Source organism: Oncorhynchus keta, chromosome 32 (assembly GCF_023373465.1).
Source record: "Oncorhynchus keta strain PuntledgeMale-10-30-2019 chromosome 32, Oket_V2, whole genome shotgun sequence".
Classification (NCBI taxonomy): Eukaryota; Metazoa; Chordata; class Actinopteri; order Salmoniformes; family Salmonidae; genus Oncorhynchus; species Oncorhynchus keta.
Window position 1 is genome coordinate 16979302 of NC_068452.1, and position 27338 is coordinate 17006639.

Sequence of the window (27338 nt, forward strand, 5' to 3'; positions counted from 1 at the left end):
CTCTGAAAATTCAGAGAGTTGACATAGCAGGACTGCCGTCATCTGTTCCAAGGCTTCTCACGGAGCTGGAAGAGAAGGGGAGAACTGAGAGAAAAGCAAGCTGCCCTCAACATGCCACAGAACCCTCTGATCCATGATGTGGTGACCCAATGTGGAGTTCACATTTAAGGTAAAAATGATTTTATTTTTTACTTAGAAAACAATCCTTGCTAGCGTCTCTGAAGATCCTAATAAAATCTTCCTCTCCTCATGGGTGAATGTTCTGGGGAAGCCACTGGGTAACCTTGGAAACCCGGAGGCGGAGTTTGATTGGCCCTGGGAGGTAGCCAATGGCAAATAGCTGCTGTACCTGACGGAGATCCTGACCAAAGGGACGTCAGACTATCACTGTGTGCCACCTGGAGACATCGTCAACCCACCCAACCTCACGGTAAACCTGTTGGAGTATTATCAGGGCTATTTCAGTTGGGTTTTGTTTATTCAGAATCCCAGTAGCTGATATATTAGCGTCCATGTGTTCCTAATGTTATGGTTTCAGATGGACATCTCAACTTCAGGTCCATATTTGATCAACATCCAAAGAACCTTCTATGGGTTACATTTTTGTGAAAATCCAAAATATCATGGTCCTGTTTTGTGAGGAATCGCCCTGTAGCCTCGTGTGGCCATCCTTCCCAATCCCATCTAGTTCACTTGACTATTGAAACATGAGAAGCCTGGGCTTCCAAGGGCTATACAACTTACAATGAAACGTAGTAAGAGTAAGTTGGTCCATGTTAAAAAAAACATGAATTGAAATTAACATTTGATTGACATCTTCTAAAGGTGGACCTAAGAGGCCAGCATAACACAAGGTCCAGGTCAGCCAGAAGTACCAACAACACATGTTGTGGTGCAATAATGTACCTCATCTAGAAGAGGTCCACTCATATACCCAACAAAGGGAATCAAGGTTAGTAATATAAGTGCAATATAATTGATCCACACTATCATAAGACAACAAGTCAAAACAAAGTTATTATGTAGGCCTAAAAGTTATGAAGTTCCTGTTTTCAGAAAGTAGCTTGAAATTCTCTTATTTTAATCCCATTAATTGTAGGTCCCAGATACCTCTCATGTCTGTCTTACGGAACAACCACAACCACAGTCTGACAAGACGTGCTGAGGGACTGAAGAGGAGAGATGTCAGCGGACACCATTGAGAAATTGACAAAGCTGTTTGAAATAAGCCACTCTCCTCCATCAGCTCTAAATACAATCAAATATGAGTTGCAAGTGCAGTATGGAGACAACCATGTGCATGCCTCTGTGGATCGCTCCATTTGCCCCGACCTTCAATTCTGCTTCAAGTCAGTAGCTTGACACACTTGAACTGCCGATTCATTCAGCGTGTTTAAATGCTATCACCAGAAATAATGCGCTGTAGGCGTGTTCCTCATTTGTCCATTGCAGATTGTACCACAAGCTGTTCAAAGAAGCATGTGTTGCATCGTATGTAGAGGAGAAGATTGATGATTCTAACGAGCATCTGGATAACTGGAATAATCCCCAGAATGCTATGTTTTCGGTATGTTCTTCAATAACTGAATAAATCTACAATTTCGCAACATTATCCCTGACAGGACAATAATAGAAGACTAACTATCTGGTTGTTTGATGGTTGTAATTCTCTTCTCCTACAATAGACTGTGGCAATGCGTCCGAGGACACCGTTGAAATTGAGCGTGTGCCCGTTTCTGATGTTAACTGCTCAGGTAAATCTACAATGTCACAACAATGTATCTGATATTAAGTGAAGGGCTCCAATTGAAGACTGTATAGTCTAGAACTAATTTGGTAATCTGAATGGTGGTTGTAGTGCTCTCCAAGGTACATCTGGAAAACCAGCTGAGGGGGCGATGTTAGAGGAAGAGTGGATGGAGATCTTTGAAGACCTCAAAAAGAGGATGAGGGAGGATCCTGTAAGTTTCAGGCCTGCAGTAGAGGGGAATCTGCAATTTTTTTTAATTTTATTACGTCGCATAAGTGTTTGACGTGAAATAAAACATGTTACAATTAAGAATTGATGACCGAGGTCAGCCTGCAGGCACCCGGCCTGCCACAAGGAATCGCTAGCGCACAATGAGCCAAGTAAAGCCCTCCCCCGGCCAAACCCTCCCCTAACGACGCTGGGCTAATTGTGCACTGCCCTATGGGACTCCCGATCACAGCCCGTTGTGATAAAGCCTGGGATCGAACCCGGGTATGTAGTGATGCCTCTAGCACAGCAATGTTGTGCCTTTATATATTATTATATGTTATGTGGACATTAGAACTTGGTTAGTAAATATAAAAATGTAACATTACAGTACATGTGTACAGTAAATAATAGTTGGCACACCCTGATGTCCACTACATTTATAAACAAGCTCTTACTTAATGTGTAGAAATTATTCAACTTTTTTTACTAAAAAAGTATTTTAATATCAAACTCACAAACATTATTACACACAACTTTGTCTTACCATAAAATGTGGGAATTGTGATTGGCAGCCAAATCCAAGAACCAGTAAGAGAAAATAAAATGTATGACGTCAATGATACGGACCAAGAACTAATGTCCATTAGTGTGGACAAAAATAATTTGCTGTGTCTCAGTAAATGAGACATTTCGTGGGGGACTTTTATTTTGAAGTTGTTACACATGGGCTTTTCACACGGATCCTGCAATCCGAGATTCTTGGAAGGTCTTTACCCTAAAACCACAGATATAACGATAAATATATTTGCTAAAACCCTAACCTTAACCCCTAACCCTTACCTAAATGTCAAGTTCAATGGTGTAGGGGCGTCCCAACGACGCTCCTAGTTTTTCCTTACCCAAGTTGTCATGGTAACGACGTGTGTTTGAGGAGGGGGACACGGACTTGCGTCAGGCTACAGCACAAACAACATACAAACAACAACGTCCAGATATTAAGGTTGTTCATCAAAATAATACTAGCTAGCTAACCTAAAGCTCAGGTAAGTTCACCACCACGGAATCAATGAAAGAAAAAGTAGTCGATAAAGGTTCCTATCTAGCAACAGAGTTGGAGGAGTTGATTCTCCAAGCAGTTCTGAGACGTATTGCCTGAAGACCCGACGTGGATTTGGTTTGAATTCTACGTCGGGCATAAATGCGTGTTTGGACCAGGAACATTTCCTCTCAAGATCTCTTCATGCCAGAATGTTGAATAAAATTATATTTCACTTACTTTACCGGTTGTCCGTGCGCCTGGTCCTTTTGCGGGTAGGAATACATTCCTACCCGCAACCTTCTTACAAGAAGGCATCCACAGGACTGTGTAATTAAATCAACTTTTCAATGCCCTGGTAAATTAGTGCATTCAAGATTGATTATATTACCTAAAGTATGTGCACAAGATGAAAATACATACTGGTTGATTCAACCGTTGTTTCCACTCCATTTCAATAAAATGACATTGAGCCAATGTCAAATAGATTTTGAATTGACTTGATGTCTGTGCATGGTTCTGTGCATGCTTCAGGTGATAGAATTCTGAAGTCACTACCAGCGCATTGAAGAGTTGATTTAACAATACTTTCCTTTGGATATATTGTCTCACATTCCTACCTGCAAAAAAAGACCGCAAGGACAACCAGTAAAGTAAGTTCAAATATCATTTTATTCTACATTCTGGCTTGTCGAGCGTGTGATAGCCATTTTTCCAAACGAAGACATGGCATTAATCTCAGACTGAACCAGAGGTACAGTATCACAGTCTGATTGTCAGGCAATTCTGAGTACAGTGTCTGTGTCACAGAACTAAAAAGAGATTCCGTAGGTTCACAGGTCATGTCTTGTCTCACAGGATGGTTGACTCTCCTGAGGTTATAAACCTCTCAGCGCTGGAGCGGGAGTTGCAGTCTGCTGTTGAGGCGGACAAGAAATATCAAAGAGGAAATGATGCAAAGTTTCGTGCTCTACACCAGAAGGTCGGAACTTATGAGGAGTTTAGGTGAGATGGCTAGGTTGATTTCTCTTTTAATTGAACATCCTACACACTGTTGTTTCACAAGTTAATAGACAACATATGTACTGTATGTTGTTTCATCATTATGTCCCATTAGAGATTAAATGTTGTCTTGAAACAATGAAGTCTAGACAGCAGACAGTTGTATGTTTTTTTTTGACCTTATGTCCCAATCCTCTCAGGGACATAGTCCTGGCATCCCACCTGAAACCACTGGACAGGAAGGATAAAGCTGAAGCTCCTCGCAAACAGCCCTGGAATGCCCTCGCCTCCGCTGACAAAGGGCAGAACCAGACTAGCTGTAATGAAATAGGCCTAAAGGTTAGACTTCTACCACCACACAGCAACACAAACATCTCTCCATTCTAATATCAGGATTCTACCCAAATAATGTAAGTGGTGCTGCGCCACCTAGTGGACTGGCTATGCCACTATGTCATTTTATTCTATTTGAATTATAATTTAAGATTGCCATACTCAGCAGCACCACCTTGTTAAAAATCCTGGGGAGAACCTGGATAAGGACTCCTAGTTTTATGTTAGACAAGCTATATTCATAGTATAAGGCAGGGATTTGACCAAACAGGCATGCAAAGCATATTAAGGTAATCTGAACATCAAACAGTCTCATTAAATTGGTAATTAACACACAATGTCTCCCTAATGTTATTTTAAGCCTCAGTTGTCCGAGTTCCAGCCCAGGACAGCGTCACAGTTCAGCCGGGACTGGCGCAGGTTCGGCAGTGAAAACCTCAGAGGATGAATACAGCCTCCTGCTCTCCCTAGGTGGAGAGGGCCTTCGGGGATGTCTTCAGGGCTGAGGTGGGGTTTGGTCTACTGGGGGAGTTGTTTGTGTTGCTATCCAGTGGCCTCCAGCCTGGGGATGAGGCCACGGTGATAGGGGTCCTGGAGGGGCTGTCCAATACTCCCCAGGTTTGGCATCAATATGTCCCTCCTGAGCCGGGTCTGAGAGGGAGGCATGTGGAGAGCTGTTTCAGAACCTGAGGCAAGCTTCAGCAGCGGGGAATAGCAGTGTCCGAGTATCCGAAGGGGATGTCATCGTCCGTGGAAGTAATGTGGAAGCGGTTAAAGAGACGAGATGCTGAGGCAGAGACTCTGTTTCCAGGACAGACCAGTGAGGCGGCCAGAAGAAGCACCGTTGCTGAAACTTTATGTGGTATAATGCAGTTGTATGAGGTTCAAACTGTCTCTCCTCCTCAGTAAGAAACATTACATAAACCCATATTGGACTTATTGTTTTCAGAAATAACAGAATGACTGTTACTATACATTGTAGAGCTTAATGTGGTTGCAAAAACGTTAATATCGTTTGTTTGTTCTTTATTCTGAAATGTATAATGTGAATAAGTTATACAAAGGACAATGTTCACTACTATGCAATGCAGTGTCAGAGTGAAATGCCATGAACTACCATGGTAACCAGAGAATCTCTTTGAGGATCTCTGAACATTCTAGAATACGTAATGGCCCTTTCATAGCATATCTAGATAGGCTAAGGATAACTTGAAGATGACAACGATGGGGCTAGGGCCATGATGGTCCCTATAAAACACCAGTCTCTGTTGCTACTCCTACCCAGACCCTCTCTTTCTCCCTCCTGTCTACCTATGAGGCCCCTGAAGACAAGGAGGACATTTTTGCCAGGAGGGCCCGTCCTGCCTTCCTTGTGTTTGACAACACGGCCTACTTGGCTGACATGACCATAGAGCTGCCCTGTCACTGTAAGCCTGAGGAGATCCACTCTGTGGTGCGGTACTACCAGATATATATATGCCATTTAGCAGACGCTTTTATCCAAAGCGACTTACAGTCATGTGTGCATACATTCTACGTATGGGTGGTCCCGGGAATCGAACCCACTACCCTGGCGTTACAAGCGCCATGCTCTACCAACTGTGCTACAGAAGGAGATACAGATACAGCTGGGCAGCCCGGTCACCAGGGCCCTCACTGACTTCCAGGGCACCTCTGTGGTAGACTCATCCAAAGTGGTTCGGGGAGGGCACCTCCGGAGCAGGTTCTCCATCCGCATCTTCAGCCTGCTCATCTTCAGGGCCCAGAAGGAAAACTCGGGCCACTGCCTCTGTGGGAGGACCAATGGGGGACTTCTTCTATGCTTATGATGTGGACTCCCAAGAGGCTCACAGGGTTCCTTGGAGTTGTGCCCAGATACGGGGGAGAGTAGCAGAGTTGGCAGCTAGGGCGGCTTCGAGATCCAACCAGGATCTTCCACTCTACTGGCCATGGTCATGGTCCGTGTGGCCATGGTCCATGTGCGACCGCTATGGCGTCCGGGGCGAGCAGACCCGCATAGGGCTCTGCTACGTGAAGAGTGACTACCTCCATGTGAGCTACAGGTGGACATCTCAGACGTTGGCATGCGGCTCCTCCGCTGTGCCCCAACGCTTTGGCCTCACCCAGGCCAACCACCAGGGGGCAGAGCTGGGGGTGCGGAGCTGCCAGATCCCCCCTCCAGGTCCATCCCCCAGCCAGAACACCAGGCCCTTCTGAAGTTCCTGGGCCTCAATGAGCCAGAATCTCCAGGGGTCCCTGTCTACAACCACAACCACCCAGTGGACACCCCACTCATCCTCTCCTGCCCTGGGGCCAAACCTCAGCACGTGGTAGCCTGGGACCAAGGCTCTAGGCCTCTGTACCACTCCCAATACATGGAGGGCCTGAATGAGACCTCCCGTCTGTTCATAGACACAGGCCACCACCTGCACTGCAGCCCAGCAACACAGGAGGACAGAGGGTCCTGCTGGATCCAGGGGAAGAGGGCTGCTGAGATCAGGCTGTGTGTTTACTACCATCTGGGCTGCAAGCGTCTGCTCTCTGACCCTGAGGATTATTCTCCTCTACTATGGGGGGATGACTGGGGGGATATTTGTTTTGATAGTGCTGTTGAAGTATACTTGGCGCACAGTAAGACCAAAAGTAGCCAAATACCTGAGGTGTGCTTGACACTTGGTGAGATTGTTTTTTGTTGAGTTATTTTGAATAAATAATTTTGTGAAATGTAGAATTGCCTCTACTTCCAATTGATCTAACTCCAAGCTAAAGAAAGAAAGTGTGTTAATAAAGTGTGCTAATGATGTAGGAATATGTGTCCAAAAACTTCTGCTATTGCCTACCCTATTGGATGTTTGCTTGATAGCCAATAGGTGGCACTAGTGCATTAGCCTGGATGCCAATGGGGACGCCTATGATGCTGACAGCTCGAAGCCTATTACTTTTTCTTTTAAGCCATGTTTTACCGTAGGCTAAACTGACATGCATACCTTTAAAAAAAGAAGCTTTATTGTCATTACTCACTGGTTTTAAAGAGATAATTTAGGGATAAATTGCACACATTAGGCCTATTTATTATGCGCACTGATTTTCTGCGGCAGGTTCATGTGAGATGCAACATCAAAGGCTTTATTGCGTTATACACACCATCAGCAGCTACGCCTTGCAAATGTCAAGGCGTTGCAGAAAGAGGAAGATCAAGTGAGCTACACGACACACACAGTCAAGTGGTAAGTAAACCAGCTTCTCTTTTTTTGGTAATGCAAGACGGGAGAATCTCCAGCCCGACTTTTGGTACTGCTTCTGCAAAGTGATGATGTCTCTGCGTGCTGGACTTATAAAGTGATTTTTTTTCTTCAGCTTACAAGTTCCCACAAGTGCCTCACGGAGAGGTTTCAGTCGCCACGGGTTTCCAAAGAAGACAGTTGCGCGCAAAGGGGAATCATGAAGGACCAAAGCTGTACTGATGAAATTACACAAATCTTCCAGGAGGCTCCGTCGGCGAGACGAGCCCTGTTGGACAACTACGACAACCTGATGAAGGTGGCTGAATACTGCGAGAGCAACTACCTGCAGGTGAGATGGAAGTTTAGTGCAGACATCGCATAGTTAATGTATAACTACGTCAGTGTTAGGACACTGCCTAAGTTATGCCGTAGCTAGTAGACATGCCATAGCCTATCAATTACTTGTACAGTTGAACAAATAGCCCACAGTACCGTTAACTTCACAGCAACGAGAGTAGGCTATTCAAATCTAGGCCCGACATCATGCATCGATCCGTCAAAATAGTGAAAGAGAATGGGTGAATCTTTCACCTCATTCCATAACACAACTGTTATCACACAGCATATCCAATGTGAAAAATAATATACATTTCAACATAAGCTATATATCCAAGAGTATGTGGACACCCCTTCAAATTAGTGGATTTGCATATTTCAGCCACACCCATTGCTGACAGGTGTATAAAATCCAGCACACAGCCATGCAATCCCATAGATAAACATTGATAGTAGAATGGCCTCACTAAAGATCTCGGTGACTTTCAATGTGGCACTGTCATTAGATGCACCCTTTCCAACAAGTCAGTTCTGTCAAATTTCTGCCCTGCTACAGCTGCCCCGGTCAACTGTAAGTGTTGTTATTGTGAAGTGGAAACGTCTAAGAGAAACAATGGCTGTGAAGTGGTAGGCCACACAAGCTCACAGAACGGGATGGCCGAGTGCTGTAGCCCATAGTGCGTAAAAATTGTCTGTCCTCGGTTGCAAACTGCCTCTGGAAGCAACATCAGCACAAGAACTGTTTGTCGGGATCTTCATGAAATGGGTTTCCATGGTCAAGCAGCCGCACACAAACCTAAGATCACCATGCGCAATGCCAAGCGTCAGCTGGAGTGGTGTAAAGCTCGCCACTATTGGACTCTTGAGCAGTGGAAACGTGTTCTTTGGAATGATGACTCACACTTCACCATCTGGCAGTCCGACATACGAATCTGGGTTTGGCGGATGCCAGGACAACGCTACCTGCACCAATGCATAGTGCCAACTGTCCCCATAGCAAAACCCTTTGAAGAACCCCTTTTGTTTCCAGGTAAAACCATGTAGAACCCGATGCGGAGGGGTTCTTTGAGGAACCTTGAACCAAAATGGTTCTTCAAATGGTTCTGCGAATAACCTTTTTAGGTTCGAGATAACACCTTTTTTTTCCCGAAGCGTGTACACTCTTAGAAATAAAGGTGCCTGCAAGAACCTTTTGGGTCGCCACACCGGCGGAACCTTTCCAGTTAAAAAAGGTTCCTTGAGGAACCCCTCTGAGAAGGGACTTCGAGGAACCCCTGTGTAAATGTTCAAACCGGAATCTTTTTGTGATGTGAGGGGTTCAACCTTTTTTAATAATAAATACATTGTATATTGTTCCACCACAAATGTGTTGCTACATTGAACCATTCAAGGTTCCTCCAAGAACCCCTCAAATAACCGAAGGTGCAAATATGAACCATTTACTAGGAAAGGTTCCTTGCAAATCCATGGGGTTCCTCGAATCACCACTAATTCTAAGAGTATAGGCTACAGCGTGGCCAAAGTGGTTCCTAATTCGGCTTCTTAAATGACTCTTTACGTAAGTCGCTCTGGATAAGAGCGTCTGCTAAATGACTTAAATGTAAATGTAAATGTATTGATCAATGGAGATCATTTTTTGGGGCCACCAAGCCAAAACTGTTGCAGTGATATAATTGAAATTGTGATGGTGAGTCAAAAACAATGTTTGATTTCACCAAATTTTAACATTCTGTGATTAACAGCACATGTTGAACTTCATGAAAAATGTTTTCCTATCTCAAGTGGTAAAACAAGTGCCTCTCTTCAGCGTAGTTAAATAATGAAAATAAAATAAAGTGCCCGATTTTAAATGAAAACTGTACAACGGTCCACAGTATGTCAAAGTGTAGGTCTGTGTCTTGTGCTTCCAAAAGTGTTTATGCTATTACTATACTACTATATGCTATTACTATACTATACTATACTATACTATACTATTATACTATTACTATACTATACTATACTATACTATTACTATACTACTATTGTCACGCCCTGACCATAGACAGCCCATGTTTCTCTATGGTGTAGTAGGTCAGGGTGTGACGAGGGGGTGTTCTAGTTTAACATTTCTATGTTGGTGTTTTGGTTTGGTTCCCAATTAGAGGCGGGCTGGTAATCGTTGCCTCTTAACTGGGGATCATATTTAAGTAGATATTTTTCCCACCTGTGTTTGTGGGATTTTATTTTGTGTTTGTGCATCACCCTAGTCACATTTAGTTGTTTGTTTATCTTTATAAAAAAATGTTGCTTAAGTTTTACTTGATAATAAAGATGTGGAACTCTACGTGCGCTGCGCCTTGGTCCAGTTCTTACGACAACCGTGACAACTATATGGCTCTACAGTGGATTTCTAGCAGTGTTATGGTGCGTTCGTAACCAAGTGGGAAATGGGAATTTACCACATCTGGGAAATATCCACTTGAACGACCCTCCAACTGCTAATTCCTAGTTAAATCTGCCATGAATCCCCCTGTGACAAAGGGAATGGAATGTTGTTGTGTGCAACATGGAGGGACAATTGAATGCAAGATCCACAACAAACCTTCAATTGTTAAAACATTTCTAGCCTGTCTATCTAATGGTAACAGGGTTGAGGTGTTATGCTCGACACGCTCAGTTTTTCACCAGAAAACACTAACTTAAATTAATCACTAATCACGTTAATAAAATAATATTCAGAAATAACTTTGTCAAAGCAAAGTAATAACTAGGGCTTTACAATAATGTTTTAAACTTGGCAGTATTTTGTGGGGTGTTAGTGGGATAAAATCTTCCTAGAAGTCACAGAGGGTGGATGGAGGGATATTTTGGCACTTGAGCATTTCTCATTTGTCAAAATAATCCATCCACCGGACATGTGTGGCATATCAAGGATCTGATTAAACAGCTTACACATGTGCACCTTGTGCTGGGGACAATAAAATGCCACTCTAAAATGTGCTGTTTTTTCACACAAGACAATGCCAGAGATGTCTCAAGTTTTGAGGGAGCGTGCAATTGGCATGCTGACTGCAGGAATCTCCACCAGAGCTGTTGCCAGATAATTTAATGTTAATGAAAAGGAATCTCCGATGTCATTTTAGAGAATTTGGTGCTATGTCCAACTGGCCTCACAACCGCAGACCACGTGTATGGCGTCGTGTAAGTGAGTGGTTTGCTGATGTCAACTTTGTGAACAGAGTGCCCCATGGTGGCAGTGGGTTATGGTATGGGCAGGCATGAGCTACGGACAAAAAACACAATTGCATTTCATCAATGGCAATTTGAATGCACAGAGATACCGTGACGAGAACCTGAGGCCCATTGTCGTGTCATTCATCTCCTCATGTTTCAGCATGATAATACTTGGCCCCATGTCGCAAGGATCTGTACACAATTCCTGGAAGCTGAAAATGTCCCAGTTCTTCCATGGCCTGCATACTCACCAGACATGTCACCCATTGAGCATGTTTGGGATGCTCTGGATTGACGTCCATGACAGCATGTTCCAGTTCCCGCCAATATCCAGCAACTTCACACAGCCATTGAAGAGGAGTTGAACAACATTCCACAGGCCACAATCAACAGCCTGATTAACTCTATGCGAAGATGTGTCGCACTGCATGAGGAAAATGGTGATCACACCAGATACTGACTGGTTTTCACAGGTATCTGTGACCAACAGAAGCATATCTGTATTCCCAGTCATGTGAAATCCATAGATTAGGGCCTAATTCATTTATTTCAATTGACTGATTTCCTTATATGAACTGTAACTCAGTAAAAAAAAATCAAATTGTTGCATGCAGCATTTATATTTTTGTTCAGTATACATTAAGAAACATTCCTGTCAAAGAAAGAGGAACAGATGAGTTTACGTAGTCGGAAGTATTCATACTCATCTTGAAAGCATTTCGGTGCTTGTATTCTAATCCAGTGTGCACCCTGGGAGAGTGATGCTGCTAGATTGGGCATTGTCGAGATGAGCAGGAAGAAGTGCACTTCTGGTGAACACCCATCTCCTTCAAATATTTCAGTGTAAAGAGAGTTTCATTTTTGAAGAGAAACACAATTGAGTGCATCCTAATTGGTTGTGCCTGCGTGTGACGCGTGTCTCTGTCGGGCATTCGAGTCTGAGAGAGAAATGGTGTTCATCTGAGCACAGCAAGTAACACAGGAAGTCTCTGTGCATCTGTGTGTACAGTATATGTAAAGTTAGCATGTACAGTATATGTGAAGTGTAAAGTGAGCGTGTACAGTATATGTAAAGTGAGCGTGTACAGTATGTGTAAAGTGAGCGTGTACAGTATGTGTAAAGTGAGCGTGTACAGTATGTGAAGTGAGCGTGTACAGTATATGTGAAGTGAGCGTGTACAGTATGTGTAAAGTGAGCGTGTACAGTATGTGTAAAGTGAGCGTGTACAGTATGTGTAAAGTGAGCGTGTACAGTATGTGAAGTGAGCGTGTACAGTATATGTAAAGTGAGTGTGTACAGTATGTGTAAAGTGAGCGTGTACAGTATATGTAAAGTGAGCGTGTACAGTATATGTAAAGTGAGTGTGTACAGTATGTGTAAAGTGAGCGTGTACAGTATATGTAAAGTGAGCGTGTACAGTATATGTAAAGTGAGTGTGTACAGTATATGTAAAGTGAGCGTGTACAGTATATGTAAAGTGAGCGTGTACAGTATGTGTAAAGTGAGCGTGTACAGTATGTGTGAAGTGAGCGTGTACAGTATATGTAAAGTGAGTGTGTACAGTATATGTAAAGTGAGCGTGTACAGTATATGTAAAGTGAGCGTGTACAGTATGTGTAAAGTGAGCGTGTACAGTATATGTAAAGTGAGCGTGTACAGTATGTGTAAAGTGAGCGTATACAGTATGTGTAAAGTGAGCGTGTACAGTATGTGTAAAGTGAGCGTGTACAGTATGTGTAAAGTGAGCGTGTACAGTATGTGTAAAGTGAGCGTGTACAGTATATGTAAAGTGAGCGTGTACAGTATGTGTAAAGTGAGCGTGTACAGTATATGTAAAGTGAGCGTGTAAAGTATATGTAAAGTGTAAAGTGAGTGTGTACAATTGTTTGATATTTGTGACGTGAGCATCATTTTTTCACGACTGTCTCCCTGTGTCTCGCTCTCTGTCTCTCTCTTTCTCTCCCTCTCTCTTTCTTTCTCTCTCTCCCTCCCATTAGGCAGGTGCGGATGCGGTCAAGGCCCTGGAGGAGACTAAGAACTTTACCACCCAGTCTCTGGCCAGTGTGGCCTACCAGATCAGCACCCTGGCCTCCAACGTCCTCAAGCTGCTAGACGCACAGAACTCCCAGCTCAGACACATGGAGTCTTCTGTCAACCTCATCGGACAGGTACATCATCTCCACACTTTTTTTTATCACTAGCATGTCTCAATACACACTTGTGGGTTAGGCCCCGATTCAGTTTCAGGAAGAGAACACAAGCATGTGGATGTTAGCAGCAGTGGTGGTTGGTGCCGTTTAAGGTAAGGGAGGACACTTTTTTTTATGAGCATGGACTAATTTCTATTACAGGATATTGGATGACTATCATTCATATTCCATTCACCCAGCTCAATGTAACATCGATAGGTTTAGGCTACTACACGATACTCAAATTTCCCTATACGCATCATGAGGTTGCTACAACTTAGCCTATGAATGAGAGTTTACAACGTCGGTGCACAGGTCGAGAGAAATTTGAATAGTCAAGGTGACAGACATTAATACATTCAACACCGCCTTGCACACCCTTGCCTGCATCTAGTCCAACAGTTCATTAGTCCAACAGTTGCAAACAAGAGTTTATATAGGACAAATTCAGGGATCTTTATACCCGTTTAGTTCCGTTTTCTTCCGTTTACGGAAAGTTTTTCAACAGAAATTGGCGGAATTTCTACACCCCTGATTACACGCAAACACCGTTTACTTTCATAGCAGCCACTCACAAACAGCATGATCACTTTTCTCTTTGTATAGTCCTTCTCGTATCTACGTAATCTCCTCCTCTCACATTTCCCCTTTACATGTGGACTTCAGTGCAGAATGTCATCAGAAGCCAAACCTTCTTTTCATAACTGCTAACCGCTAAACACGGCCTAGATCATCGTCACCAAATTTTCATAGTCAACATAGCTACAGTGGGGCAAAAAAGTATTTAGTCAGCCACCAATTGTGCAAGTTCTCCTACTTAAAAAGATGAGAGAGCCCTGTAATTTTCATCATAGGTACACTTCAACTATGACAGACAAAATGAGAAAAAAAATCCAGAAAATCACATTGTAGGATATTTTATGAATTTATTTGCAAATTATGGTGGAAAATAAGTATTTGGTCAATAACAAAAGTTTAGAGGTCAAACGTTTTCCGTAAGTCTTCACAATGTTTTCACACACTGTTGCTGGTATTTTGGCCCATTCCTCCATGCAGATCTCCTCTAGATCAGTGATGTTTTGGAGCTGTTGCTGGGCAACACGGACTTTCAACTCCCTCCAAATAATTTCTATGGGTTTGAGATCTGGAGACTGGCTAGACCACTCCAGGACCTTGAAATGCTTCTTACGAAGCCACTCCTTCGTTGCCCGGGTGGTGTGTTTGGGATCATTGTCATGCTGAAAGACCCAGCCACGTTTCATCTTCAATGCCCTTGCTGATGGAAGGAGGTTTTCACTCAAAATCTCACGATACATGGCCCCATTCATTCTTTCCTTTACACGGATCAGTCGTCCTAGTCCCTTTGCAGAAAAACAGCCCCAAAGCATGATGTTTCCACCCCCATGCTTCACAGTAGGTATAGTGTTCTTTGGATGCAACTCAGCATTCTTTGTCCTCCAAACACGACGAGTTGAGTTTTTACCAAAAAGTTATATTTTGGTTTCATCTGACCATATGACATTCTCCTAATCATCTTCTGGATCATCCAAATGCTCTCTAGCAAACTTCAGACGGGCCTGAACATGTACTCGCTTAAGCAGGGGGACACGTCTGGCACTGCAGGATTTGAGTCCTTGGCGGCGTAGTGTGTTACTGATGGTAGGCTTTGTTACTTTGGTTCCCAGCTCTCTGCAGGTCATTCACTAGGTCACCCTGTGTGGTTCTGGGATTTTTGCTCACCATTCTTATGATCATTTTGACCCCACGGGGTGAGATCTTGCATGGTACCCCAGATCGAGGGAGATTATCAGTGGTCTTGTATGTCTTCCATTTCCTAATAATTGCTCCCACAGTTGATTTCTTCAAACCAAGCTGCTTACCTATTGCAGATTCAGTCTTCCCAGCCTGGTGCAGGTCTACAATTTTGTTTCTGGTGTCCTTTGACAGCTCTTTGGTCTTGGCCATAGTGGAGTTTGGAGTGTGACTGTTTGAGGTTGTGGACAGGTTGTGTCTTTTATACTTTTATACTGATAATAAGTTCAAACAGGTGCCATTAATACAGGTAATGAGTGGAGGACAGAGGAGCCTCTTAAAGAAGAAGTTACAGGTCTGTGAGAGCCAGAAATCTTGCTTGTTTGTAGGTGACCAAATACTTGTTTTCCACCATAATTTGCAAATAAATAAATGTGATTTGCTGGATTTTTTTTCTCATTTTGTCTGTTATAGTTGAAGTGTACCTATGATGAAAATTACAGGCCTCTCTCATCTTTTTAAGTGGGAGAACTTGCACAATTGGTGGCTGACTAAATACTTTTTTGCCCCACTGTACTAGAACTAACACGTTAGTAAACCCACTACAATCTTGCACTACAGTCAGCAGCAAGCAGTTTAGCACTTACACTGGCAAGCCCCGGTTGCAAAACATTTATAAAACCAAAAGCTTATCTTAACTTGGAAGAGTTCTTGTGTTGGATAGCCATAGCCAGCTAACTAACATAGCATCCCAATCTGTTTGAGCCAGTTGTTTGGGTAGGCTAAACTAGCAAGCTGCATTTGCTAGCTAAGTAAGTGAAAGTGAAAAGAAAAAACAATTCAATATAGCTAGCTCTAGATTAATTCTGTGATCCTTTGATTGGGTGGACAACATGTCAGTTCATGCTGCAAGAGCTCTGATAGGTTGGAGGACGTCCTCCGGAAGTTGTCATAATTACTGTGTAAGTCTATGGAAGGGGGTGAGAACCACGAGCCTCCTAGGTTTTGTATTGAAGTCAATGTACCCAGAGCAGGACGGAAGCCAGCTGTCCTCTGACTACACCATGGTGCCACCCTACAGAGTGTTGTTGAGGCTACCATAGACCTTCATTGCAAAACAGTGTGTTTTAATAAATTATTTGGTGACATGAATATATATAGCATAGTTTCATTTATTGAAAAATGATAACTTTTTTGGTGTTTCACTATTTTTATTTTTATTAAATTCACTGAGGAGGATGGTCCTCCCCTTCCTCTTCTCAGGCGCCTTCACTGGTTAGCATAAATGTACAGTTAACTTTGCTAAAAAGGAAGATTTGCTTGCTTGAACCCAGGCTTTAGAACGAGGAGGCCCATCAGTGTTAGTGACTGGACTGAAGGGGCACAAAAAAAGGACATTTGATTTCATGAGTCACCCTCCGTCCGGGTTGATGCGTTGTTGCACCTAGATCAGCAGGGTTCTATGAGTGTCAATGGTACCCACTGTGCCAATTTTCTTTATTCCTTTCCCCCTCCCTCTCTTCCTCCTTTTCCTCTACCCCTCCTTATCCACTACCCTTCTACTCCTCCCTCCACTCCACTATCCCTTCCTTCCTCCCCCTCATCTCCTTACACCTGGTGCTCAGCATATGAAAGCTGCAGGGTCTGCCTCTCTGCTGATCTGGGCTGGTTTCCAGGGACTCTTTGGGGACCCTGGCCTTCTTCCATGCAGAATAGCTGAATTCTCCATCCCCAGTACACCACGTGCCCCCCAGCTTACTCTCTTACACCAGCACAACTGTCCCCCGCTGCCCCCCCCATCCACCTCTCTGTAGCCCCACTGTTCCCTGCTGCACCCCCCCTCCCCCTCTCTGTAGCTCACTGTCCCCAAAAGCTGGCACAGACCCCAGGCATTCCTGCATGCTCCGTGCCCAGCATTATCATACAGAACCAGGTCACCTGAGGAGGGGGTTGGGGGTGGAGGGGTGAGTGGGTTGAGGGGCTACAGGGTGAAATTTGACCTTCAACACAGAGCATCATTGGGGCTGGGATGGAATGAAAGACCCCAATGTTCTCTGTTCTGAGCGTTCCTTCCTGCAAACCTCTGATTGATGTCCTCCATTGTCTGCTGGCACCCGTGAAGGGTCCCTAACAACTGTATACTAAATGATAGGGCTCACTTGAAAGAGGGTTTGAGAATATTACCACTTTCGTTTATGAGCTATATTGAGACAATGATGTTGCCAGAGAAAGGGTACCACGCTATTCCATCCTGTGTGGTTTATTTTGTATTTTGGAAAAATGTACGATTTACCAGAGGGAAGGAATTAAGAATAGCACATGTTTATCTGTAGTTAAAAAAAAGTGTTATTGATTCATACCCTGACGGCAACATCCTCTGCCTCTTGTCTTGCAGACAGTGGACATGCACAGAGAGAAGGTGGCCCGGAGAGAGATCGGGGCTTTCACCACAGCCAAGAGGGTTCCCCGCAGTCACAAAATAATCCCCCCGGCAACAGGCAAGGAGCCCAAACCCAAGTACACCCGTAGTCCCATCGCCTACTCTGACCTGGACACACTGGGACATGGCATGAAGGTGAGACTGATTGTTCAAGTTCAAGTGCAATTACTCACATGTTTTACCTAACATTCCCATGACATTAAAAAGGCCAAAGGCGCAAATACTTTCCCTGCACGTGTCTTACTATACAGCTACAGAACTGTACACTACTCTATGTTGCAATCAATATTCAATAGTAATGCTGGAAATTACTGATGTGGAAATGTCATTTCTCTTTGGGGAAACGGCTTTTTAAAACCTGGGTTGTGTCACCAGGTTACTATGGTTGGAGTCCAAAGGCTCCGTAGGTTTCCTTAGCTCTCAAGACAAGCCGTTTAAGATGCAGCCATGATTTTTGTTTTACCACCCTGCCTCTCGTCTACACCACATCCAGTTAGAGAGGAGCAGCTTGTTGCGTAAGGCTGACCTCGATTAGCGCACGCACACACACACACACACACACACACAGAACAAGCAGCCAGCCAGCCACTGTGCACCGTGGGAAAATGGCTAGACACACTAATTAGTGCTGCCAAGGCTCAGCCGCTTCATTGATGCTCCAACACAATTCGCTCATCCACAACACACACACACACATACACACACACATAAACGACCTCTTCCTTTTCACTCTGCTCTCCCTTTGTCTCTCTCTCTCTGTCTCTCTCTTTCTCTCTCTCTATCTATCGCTCTGTCTCACTGCATCCCCACAGGATTCTGGTAAGCTGATGGGGAAAGCAGGGTCATCAAAACGCAAACATGGCGGCACAATCAGGTATGATGCTGACACAGCTGACTCCAGCTGATTGCTCTGCTCTCACACTACCAGTCTAACTGTAACCGTTTCACTTCCTGTAAAAGACCTTCGGACAGGAAGCCTAGTTTCCGCACATCCTCTGTGCTCAGTGGTCCACGAAAACCCCTTGTTCAACTTTAATTCGAGACCAGAAACATCAGCAAAATAAATGTTTAAAATAATTTCTGTGAGCTTGTGGGTAGGATTGGGGAATGTATTCATGGCTAACCACACCTCCTGTCCAGTCATGTTTGTTGTGTTCATTCAGTCGGGGGTTGAATGACATTCAGCCAGAGGGAGATTTACTGTGGACAGGAGAGAGCGATTACAGAGCTTTCATATTGTGATTATGCCAAGAACAAACCAGGAAGTATAGAAATCAAATGTGCGGGTGTCATTTGCACCAAGTACCATATTTAAACTGTTTCGCGAGAGAAGAGAACAACGTCTAACTGTCATTGTGCGCGAGTGCGATTTGAAGCTTTCTGCATGTTTCTCACTATTTATGAGTTGATAGAGCTGGTCTGTGTGATGTCCAAGTGTCAGCATTTGTGATAATGCTATGTGACGCTTAGGGCTGTGTGTGTGTTTTCAGCAGGAGCACTTCCAGAGCACCCCCAGAGCCTGTCCAGTGTCCCATAGCCCCCTCTCTGTCTCGAGGGGCGTCCCTCACCTCTCTCAATGATCGCTCCATTGGGTAAAAAACACTTACTGGAAACACAGTTTTACTGTACACATGTAAGCTTTGACACTTACTGTAGAATATCTCCAACCAGACATGGAAATATACCTCTAGCTCACTTTGACGTTGCCCTCCCCTCCTGTAACAGGTCCAGCTTCGGCAAGGCCGTGCCTCCCCCCCTGGTCCCCGGCTGGCCCGCGTCACCCGACTCTGACATCATCACCACCCTGCTGGAGGAGGCCCCGCCCCCACCACCGCCCCTGTCTCTGATGGAGGATGGTGACGCCGCCATGACAGCTGCGGCCCCTCTTCCTCTTCCTCCCATGGCGCCTCCTGCCTCCTCTCTGGATGTCCCTCCTCTGCCCCCCACCACCACAACCAGCACCCCTGAACCTGCCCATACCAGCCTAGCCTGCATCCCCCCTCCCCCTGCCCCACCCCCACTGGAGACTGGTAAGTGTCTGTATCACATTTTATTATCAATTTTCATACATTTCTACAAACTATTTGTAACTAGTGTACATACTGTTAGTAATTGACTGTAAACGTACTGTATGAGTAACTAAAGTACATTAACATGTCTTAAACTGAATATCACACTCAATATCAAACATCCTGGCAGGAAATATTGCTTGTTTTTTGTGTTTCCCACACTGTGAGACAGCTTTAGCACACCGCACAGCACAGTGTAGGAGAGGAAATGAGAACACGTTGTGTGCAGACAGACACCCAGAGACATGCTCATGCTGACACATCTACAGGCAGGAAACCAGGAACTGTGATACTTGTGCCTGCACTGTGATGCTAAGAAATAGATCCTTTTTTTTCTTCCCCTTAGTTGCATGATTGTGTTACTGATTTCACACGGTATGAAACGCTGAATATCAACTGAAGCAGATATTCTTCAATGAATATTCTCTTTTCTTAGTGGCTGAAGAGAACGGCTTCCCGCCCCCAATGCCACCGCCATCTGACGAGCCTCTCCCGCCACCAGCCAGTGAGGGCCTGGAGCTCCCTGACCCGCCCCCTCCACCGAGTGATGAAGTGGATGAAGGTGAAAGGAGCGGAATGTGTCACACTGTACTTTTAATGGTCTTTCAACAAGTGGTTTTGAAAGGACTCTTGAATGAGACCTCGCATCCATTTCTAATGCCGTAAAGGATCTGATTTGTTGAAATGTTGCTTATCTGTTTGTTTAGTTTAGCTGTCTGTCTGGGGTTTGTCTGTTTGTCTGTCTGTCTGTCTGTCTATGCAGAGCATGCTCGCTGATGCTGATCTTTGGTGTTTTCCTGTCCTTATCTCTGTTATTAGACTTTCTCTCTCTCTGTGTGTGTCTGTCTGCTTCTTCTTGACTTTTGACCTTTGACCTTTGACCTGTCTCTCTCCGGCTCAGCTCTGCAGCCCAGGCGGCCTCGTGTACGTCGTCACCCCCCCAGCTCGCGCTCCATGTCCCTCAGGGTCCGCACGGGCCCTAGCTCTCGCTCGCTCTACACTCGCTCGCTCTTCCTGCCAACCATCCAATCACGTAAGGCCACTTTGGCAACCCCCCATCCCAGGTTCTACCCCCTGGCTGTAGTCCAATATGGCCTCATGACTTAGTATTACTATACCAATCATTAGTTCGTGAGGAGCTGAACATGGCTAATGCAAAACTGGTTTAATATTACACCACCGTTGTTTAGGTTTATGATGCATGATGAAAGTTCAAGCCTTGCTTAAGCAATAGTGTTAGCTTAGTGCCAGCGTTAGCATTTGCGCCGTCATTGTAACTAACTATTTGTTCTTAACTGACTTTGCCTGGTTATATAAAGGTTCAACCAGTAAATAGATTTCAACAAATGTGGAGTCCCCTCTGAAGACCCATTTTGGTTGATCTGATGTTACCTTTCTCCGTCACCCATTCCTACCTCTCCCTCTGTGACCTCACCGCTCAGTCATGATCCCTCCTCCCCCTTCATACCCTCCCCCTCTCGCCCCTTCCGTGTCGCTGAGCCCCCTGTCCAGCCTGCCCGCCCGCCTTGATCACCTGGGTAAGTGGTGACTGTGTGAGACCTCAAAACACCCTCCAGGCTTCTGGGGGGTCGGGGGACTTCTGTCCAAATTACTGCATCACTGCTGCTGCTGCTGCTATTGCTGTTGAGTCTACTGTGTTGGAAGGTAAAGCCATGGACAGATCCTGTCCTCTAGAAGTGCGCCAGACACTGGGTTGGTAATGTCTTTGTTTTGGCTTTTCAATGTAACAGATAACACATTATGTGGAGAAAATAGTTTCAAAGAAGCTAGGTACTGTAAATGGATTGAAACAGTCCTCGGGAACAAGTTATACACTGTAGTTTTGCTACACTTTGGAACAATAATTACTTGTATGGGAAGTGGTGCAGCCTATCAGTTTGGGTTTATATGCCTTTTTCCCCAATCCTGTAGATCTGGTGATCCCAGCCCCGCCTCCTCCACCTTTTACCGACAGTGTGGGTGGCTTTGATGACGTCATGCCACCCCTACCTCCCCCTGCTGATTATGACACGACTGGCCCTACAGACTTTTTAGAGAAAGGTATGATAGTTCTCCATGCACATTCACCAATGGATAAATTACTAAATGCTGCCATGGCCCAAATTGCATCTATACTTCTACAGTACTTATTCAATGTCTGACCAAGTAATACCATTCAAATTTGGCCTGTGTTTCTGTGGTGTCTTGGTTGTCTCATTGCAATTCACTTTCCCTTTCAGTGGTGGCGCTGTACAGCTACAACTCAGGGAAGCCTGGCGACCTGATGTTCCAGGAGGGAGAAGTCATCTACCTGATCAAGAGGAATGAAGATGGCTGGTGTGAGGGAACGCTCAACGGAGTAGAGGGATTCTTCCCTGGGAACTACGTAGATTCCTTCACCAACTAAGATATTAGGCCGCTTAAAGGTAGACTCAGCGATATGACGTATATGCAGAAAGTAAACAGCACAGTGGGTCAATTTCCGCTACAACTAAGAGTTTTGAAGCCCGAGGCTCAACTTGTCCTCTGTTTTGGTCTTGTGGCTAACATGTTGTAAAAGCGTGAAGCGCACCCGTGCACGTGCGCACATACTGTGTGTGACCGTGTGAGAGCGGAGTCGTGCATCTCGGCTTATCGCAATATCTGCGGTGCTGCTCGTGGCAATGTCATTTCGCTTAGTCTACCTTTTAACCTGTTGCGACGAGCAATCCCGTATCCGGGAGCGTAATTATAGCCTCAAGCTCATTACCATAACGCAACGTTAACTATTCATGAAAATCGCAAATGAAATTAAATAAATATATTGGCTCACAAGCTTAGCCTTTTGTTAACAACACTGTCATCTCAGATTTTCATAAAATGCTTTTCAACCATAGCTACACAAGCATTTGTGAAAGAGTTTTGATAACTAGCATAGCATTAAGCCGAGCATTCAGCAGGCAACATTTTCACAAAAACAAGAAAAGCATTCAAATAAAATCATTTACCTTTGAAGAACTTCGGATGTTTTCAATGAGGAGACTCTCAGTTAGATAGCAAATGTTCAGTTTTTCCAAAAATATTATTTGTGTAGGAGAAATCGCTCCGTTTTGTTCATCACGTTTGGCTAAGAAAAAACCCCGAAAATTCAGTCATTACAACGCAATTTTTTTCCAAATTAACTCCATAATATCGATAGAAACATGGCAAACGTTGTTTAGAATCATTCCTCAAGGTGTTTTTCACATATCTATTCGATGATAAATCACTCGTTGCAGTTTGGTTTCTCCTCTGTTCAAAATGGAAAAATGCACGCACCTGGAGATTACGCAATAGTTTCGACGGAGGACACCGAGCGGACACCTGGTAAATGTAGTCTCTTATGGTCAATTTTCCAATGATATGCCTACAAATACGTCACAATGCTGCAAACACCTTGGGGAAACGACAGAAAGTGTAGGCTCATTCCTTGCGCATTCACAGCCATATAAGGAGACATTGGAACACAGCACCTCCAAAATCTGTCTCACTTCCTGTATGAAATTTCATCTTGGTTTCGCCTGTAGCATTAGTTCTGTGGCACTCACAGACAATATCTTTGCAGTTCTTGAAACGTCAGAGTGTTTTCTTTCCAAAGCTGTCAATTATATGAATAGTCGAGCAACTTTTCGTGACAAAATATCTTGTTTAATACTGCCCCCAGAGGTTCAAGAGGTTAATATGAAGAGGGAAAGTCGGCTCTGTCCACAAACAACCCCTAACCCTAAACCCTAGGTCTACCTAGGCACTTTATGTTGATCAGTAAGAATTGAACGGATGTAAACATACATACTCACATCATTGGTATAAGAAATAACTATTGTAGCTTTATCTGTCCCTTTGATAGGCCAGGTGGAATTTCAATCATATTGCCTGTCAGGTATAGAGTTTCGGGCTAGTGGTTGTTGAGTTGTTTCTTGATGGGGACGTGGTCAACTGTAGAAATACCTCTACTGACCCCTACTGGTCATAGTAATATGAACGGAAAATAAGGCAATATTTCCACTTGGAATGAAGACAGGACTCTGAAATATAGCCACTATATGTAGTTATATATTACCAAGAGGGTCACGAGGTAGGACGACATAATACCTGCTATCTTTCAACCGAGACTAGATCAAATATAAAAAGTCAGCTTGCTTATTAACCATGAAGGTAGTGAATACTTGCGAAATGCTTTGCAAGTTATACAATAGCTCTATGTCCCGTACAGTATTGTTTTAGAAGTACTGTAGTACCAGTATATATACTGTTGTGCTCAGTAGGACAAGCCCTAAACGCTGTATAATGATGTGGTAAAGTTGCTTCCGTTTTTTTGTCAATGTGACCAGCCACTGTTTGCTGCTGCAGTTTTTGGCTCTGCTGGATGATATTGGTCACTTAATTAGACTTGCACTAATATATTTTTCTAATATTCAAACTCAGATGAAATAATATATGGATTATAGAGAAAATTCTCTGAGAAAATATGTGTATGAATTCTGTTACGAGGTGAAAATATTTTACTGGCAGTGAGGTCATATGAGATTGAGGAATGTAAAAGTGATTTTAAACTTGTTAATGTGGTCAGTTAGTTTCATTTTTGATGTTTAGCGTATCCTTTGAGGTTGAACCAATGTTTCATTTACATGTCTGTCAATAAATGCGTAGCTTTTCCAAATCAAACTTCCTCAAGTTCTCATGCTTAATCTAGAAACCAACTATAGAACAAAAGACTACTACTGCGTGTGCCATGAAGAGCGTTAAGAGGAGTAACAAACTAAGTCCATGTCATTTTGTTGTCTAAAACGTGCCCCGATAGGTCTTATTCTAATGCTAAGACAACATGATACAGTAACTTTGTGCCTTTAAACAGAAACGGATTGCTATAAACCTGTCACCTTAACCCTCAGTTCAATAGCACACCCGTTGCCAGATAAGACACGCAGACATTACAATACACATACACTCAGGTCTTCTATATTCACACACACACACACACACACACACACACAGTACCCATAGGTTCAGGTCCTTATTGATTTCCGTTGAATTCCCAGGTTCACTGAAAGCGGCCTGCTGGCTTTAAGGTAAGATAAAGTTCATTTTGGATTTATATGTTTACACATAGTATAATATGACTATAGGTCAACAGAACGTTGTTGGCATGAATGTGGGACACATATCTACTCGGACAGACTGAATTGAATAGGTTCTTCTTGGTGTTGACTTCTTTGTGTTGTACACACTGACTGTGCGGTTAGTTATGCTATTCTTTGGAAACTTGTTCTTTCACTCCACTTCCACTTGTGTTTTTTTTTATCCACTTGTGATTTTATCCACCTGTGGACTTATTAACATGATATACTATCACCTGTGAGTGCCTCTCGATCAAGCCACAGACGGCCATAAACAACCTATTTATATAAACACACCACAGCTTTACAGTAGAATGCCGATACTACCTGTAGCTTGATACTGACCAATTCAAATTGAGGGTGACAGAAGTTTTACATTACATTTTCGGCTGCAACGCTCTTTTTTTAAAGTGCAACTAGTCTCTGGTAGCTGACATTTGGTTCTGAGTGTTGCAAAGGTACTGTTTCCTGAGTCATGTTTATGACCGTTGTGGAAAAACACGATTTCACAAGTGAGGTCACTTCACTCAGATGAAGTTTTACGTGTGTCCAGAGTTTCAAGTTCCCTGGTGTCCACATCACCAACAAGCTATCATGGTCCAAAGACACCAAGGCAGTCGTGAAGAGGGCACGACAACACTGTACCCCCGCACATTTCTTTTAACACCTTTTTGGGGGTTACTACATGATTCCATGTGTTATTTCATAGTTTTGATGTCCTCACTAGTATTCTACAATGTAGAAAATAGTCAAAATAAAGAAAAACCCTTGAATGAGTAGGTGTGTCCAAACTGTATATATATATTTTTTATTCTGGTTTTTCAGGGGGTGCTACAGCACCCTCAGCACCCTCAGCACCCTCAGCACTACTTTCCGAGGCTATGCCTGTTTCAAGACGTCCACTATCATCCCCGTGCCCAAGAATGAGAAATGAACTGAACTGAATGACTATCGACCCCTTAGCCCTCACCTCCGTCACCATGAAGTGCTTCGAGAGGCTATTCAAAGACCACATCACCTCCCTCCCAGACACAATTTGACTACCGCCCCGGTGTCTACGGACGAACACCGTTGATTATTCGATCGGGAGGACGAAAAGGGATGTCAAACTATGGTGTTGTGTTTGTTCTTGCAGGTTTCTACTGAGGTGTGCGGGTGTTAACTTCACAAGATGCCGATACAAGAGTCTTTTTACTTTTTAGAGTAAGAGTCCCATTCCAGTCCACATTCATATCAGTCTAGGACACACACGCACACACACACACACACACACACACACACACACACACACACACACACACACACACACACACACACACACACACACACACACACACACACACACACACACACACACACACACACACACACACACACACACACACACAAACCCTTACTGAAATGGACTTTGCCTGTGTCTGGTCAGGTGCTCCTACAGCAATGAGCAATTTCACAAACCAATTACATTTATCTTCCCTTAGAATCTTCATCCCGATGATCACATTTGGCATCACCATCATCTGCTGCACAGCCTTTTGTAAGGCCTTCCACCGGGCCCGCCAGGAGCAACTGAACCGGGAGGAGAGACGAGACAGGCCCTCCATCTACGTCATTCCCTTCCCCGCAGTATCTTATGACAGCGAAGACCTCCACAGGCCTCCTCGCTACAGCACCTCAGAGTTCTCCAGCCCACCTCCGGCCTACAATGAGGTATTAGTCCATCCTAAACACGAGGTACAAATTGTACTGTTCAATAGTGTTTACAACTTTACAATACATTTTTATTCACACTTTTTTGGGTAAAACACTGTACTGTATTGTAAGTGTTTTTTAATCTCAATGCGTCTATTCATCCAATCTCATTTTGTCTAGGTGGAGATGAAGCCAGACTTTATCCACCCAGAGCTTCCTCCAGCCTACTCGGAGGTCTCCAACGTGCCTGTTTCCCCCCTGCAACCTTACTCGGCGTCTCGTGAACCCCACTCCCAACCATAGGACCGTACCAGCTTAGGAAGCCTGCGAGGGGGAGGCCTGAAGCCACATACTAAGGGATAAATGACACAGAATATGGCACATACTGTATGTGGAGTGGGGATTCTGAAGCTGGATATGTACATGTATACCACAGAGACTTGGTCCTTGGGATTGTTCAATGGGGACGTGAGGTGGAAAGTTTGGAGACCAATAAGGAAAAGCAAGTGTTTGGACATCTATGAAAGTGTGTAACTGTAAAGCAGAAGTTGGGGACAAGAGATTGAATGGGGTTGCGTAGTAGCTATAGCTACCAATCTGTACATACCAGTGTGTAAATATTAATACATCTTTCAAATTTTATTTTTCAAGGTGTTACTTTTTCAAGGTGCCATGGAACTTGCTGTGTAATATGGTAAATAAAGTCTGTTTTCGTTACCAAAGATTCAATCTGTCCTATATTGGTCATGTCTGATGCTGTAACACATCGTCCGTGCTCTTTGGCCAGATAGGTTACATAACAGCCCTACCCAGGAAGCTGTTCTGTAAAACACTGGTAAGATATTGAACAGACCAACTATGTACTATGTGATGGACATGACAGTTTTTGGCATTCCTCTCGGACATAAACACGTTATTTCCTCTTACTCCAGTTGCCCAATTATATATCCTGA

At 44.0% G+C, this 27338-nt stretch overlaps 2 protein-coding genes and 2 pseudogenes across 7 annotated transcripts; all 4 read left to right on the forward strand.

Moving 5' to 3' along the window:
- Nucleotides 1–2822: 2822 nt before the first annotated feature.
- On the forward strand, nt 2823–5837 carry LOC118370397 (coiled-coil domain-containing protein 103-like; annotated as a pseudogene).
- LOC127914387 (Ig-like V-type domain-containing protein FAM187A) lies at nt 5412–7120 on the forward strand (annotated as a pseudogene).
- A 132-nt stretch (nt 7121–7252) lies between these two features.
- On the forward strand, nt 7253–24241 carry LOC118370399 (ABI gene family member 3-like). Of its 4 annotated transcripts, none has more exons than XM_035755382.2 (12): nt 7253–7558; nt 7689–7904; nt 13106–13276; nt 17445–17624; nt 18302–18363; nt 18983–19081; nt 19215–19519; nt 19995–20120; nt 20460–20591; nt 21001–21096; nt 21491–21619; nt 21799–24241. In XM_035755382.2, exons 1-12 carry the CDS (start codon nt 7406–7408, stop codon nt 21963–21965), a joined length of 1836 nt encoding a protein of 611 aa, XP_035611275.1. In that variant the 5' UTR covers nt 7253–7405; the 3' UTR covers nt 21966–24241. The 4 variants fall into 4 exon arrangements, with proteins under 4 accessions (XP_035611275.1, XP_035611274.1, XP_035611277.1 ...); XM_035755381.2 differs by having other exon boundaries at nt 7255–7558; nt 18980–19081; XM_035755384.2 differs by lacking the exons at nt 20460–20591; nt 21001–21096 and having other exon boundaries at nt 7258–7558.
- A 129-nt stretch (nt 24242–24370) lies between these two features.
- Nucleotides 24371–27109, forward strand: LOC118370401 (uncharacterized). Of its 3 annotated transcripts, none has more exons than XM_035755388.2 (4): nt 24371–24645; nt 25519–25896; nt 26175–26427; nt 26566–27109. In XM_035755388.2, exons 2-4 carry the CDS (start codon nt 25865–25867, stop codon nt 26686–26688), a joined length of 408 nt encoding a protein of 135 aa, XP_035611281.1. In that variant the 5' UTR covers nt 24371–24645; nt 25519–25864; the 3' UTR covers nt 26689–27109. The 3 variants fall into 3 exon arrangements, with proteins under 3 accessions (XP_035611281.1, XP_035611280.1, XP_035611282.1); XM_035755387.2 differs by having other exon boundaries at nt 25829–25896; XM_035755389.2 differs by having other exon boundaries at nt 25829–25896; nt 26175–26403.
- The last annotated feature ends 229 nt before the right edge of the window (nt 27110–27338 follow it).

Coding starts and splice junctions, on each gene's coding strand:
- LOC118370401 (XM_035755388.2), top strand. CDS start 25,865: ATGCCGATACAAGAGTCTTTTTACTTTTTAGA. Junction 25,897..26,174: donor GAGTCTTTTTACTTTTTAGA/GTAAGAGTCCCA, acceptor ATCTTCCCTTAG/AATCTTCATCCCGATGATCA. Junction 26,428..26,565: donor TAGTCCATCCTAAACACGAG/GTACAAATTGTA, acceptor CATTTTGTCTAG/GTGGAGATGAAGCCAGACTT.
- LOC118370399 (XM_035755381.2), top strand. CDS start 7,406: ATGCGCACTGATTTTCTGCGGCAGGTTCATGTGAGATGCAACATCAAA. Junction 7,559..7,688: donor ACGACACACACAGTCAAGTG/GTAAGTAAACCA, acceptor TTTTTTCTTCAG/CTTACAAGTTCCCACAAGTG. Junction 19,082..19,214: donor CTCAATGATCGCTCCATTGG/GTAAAAAACACT, acceptor CTCCTGTAACAG/GTCCAGCTTCGGCAAGGCCG.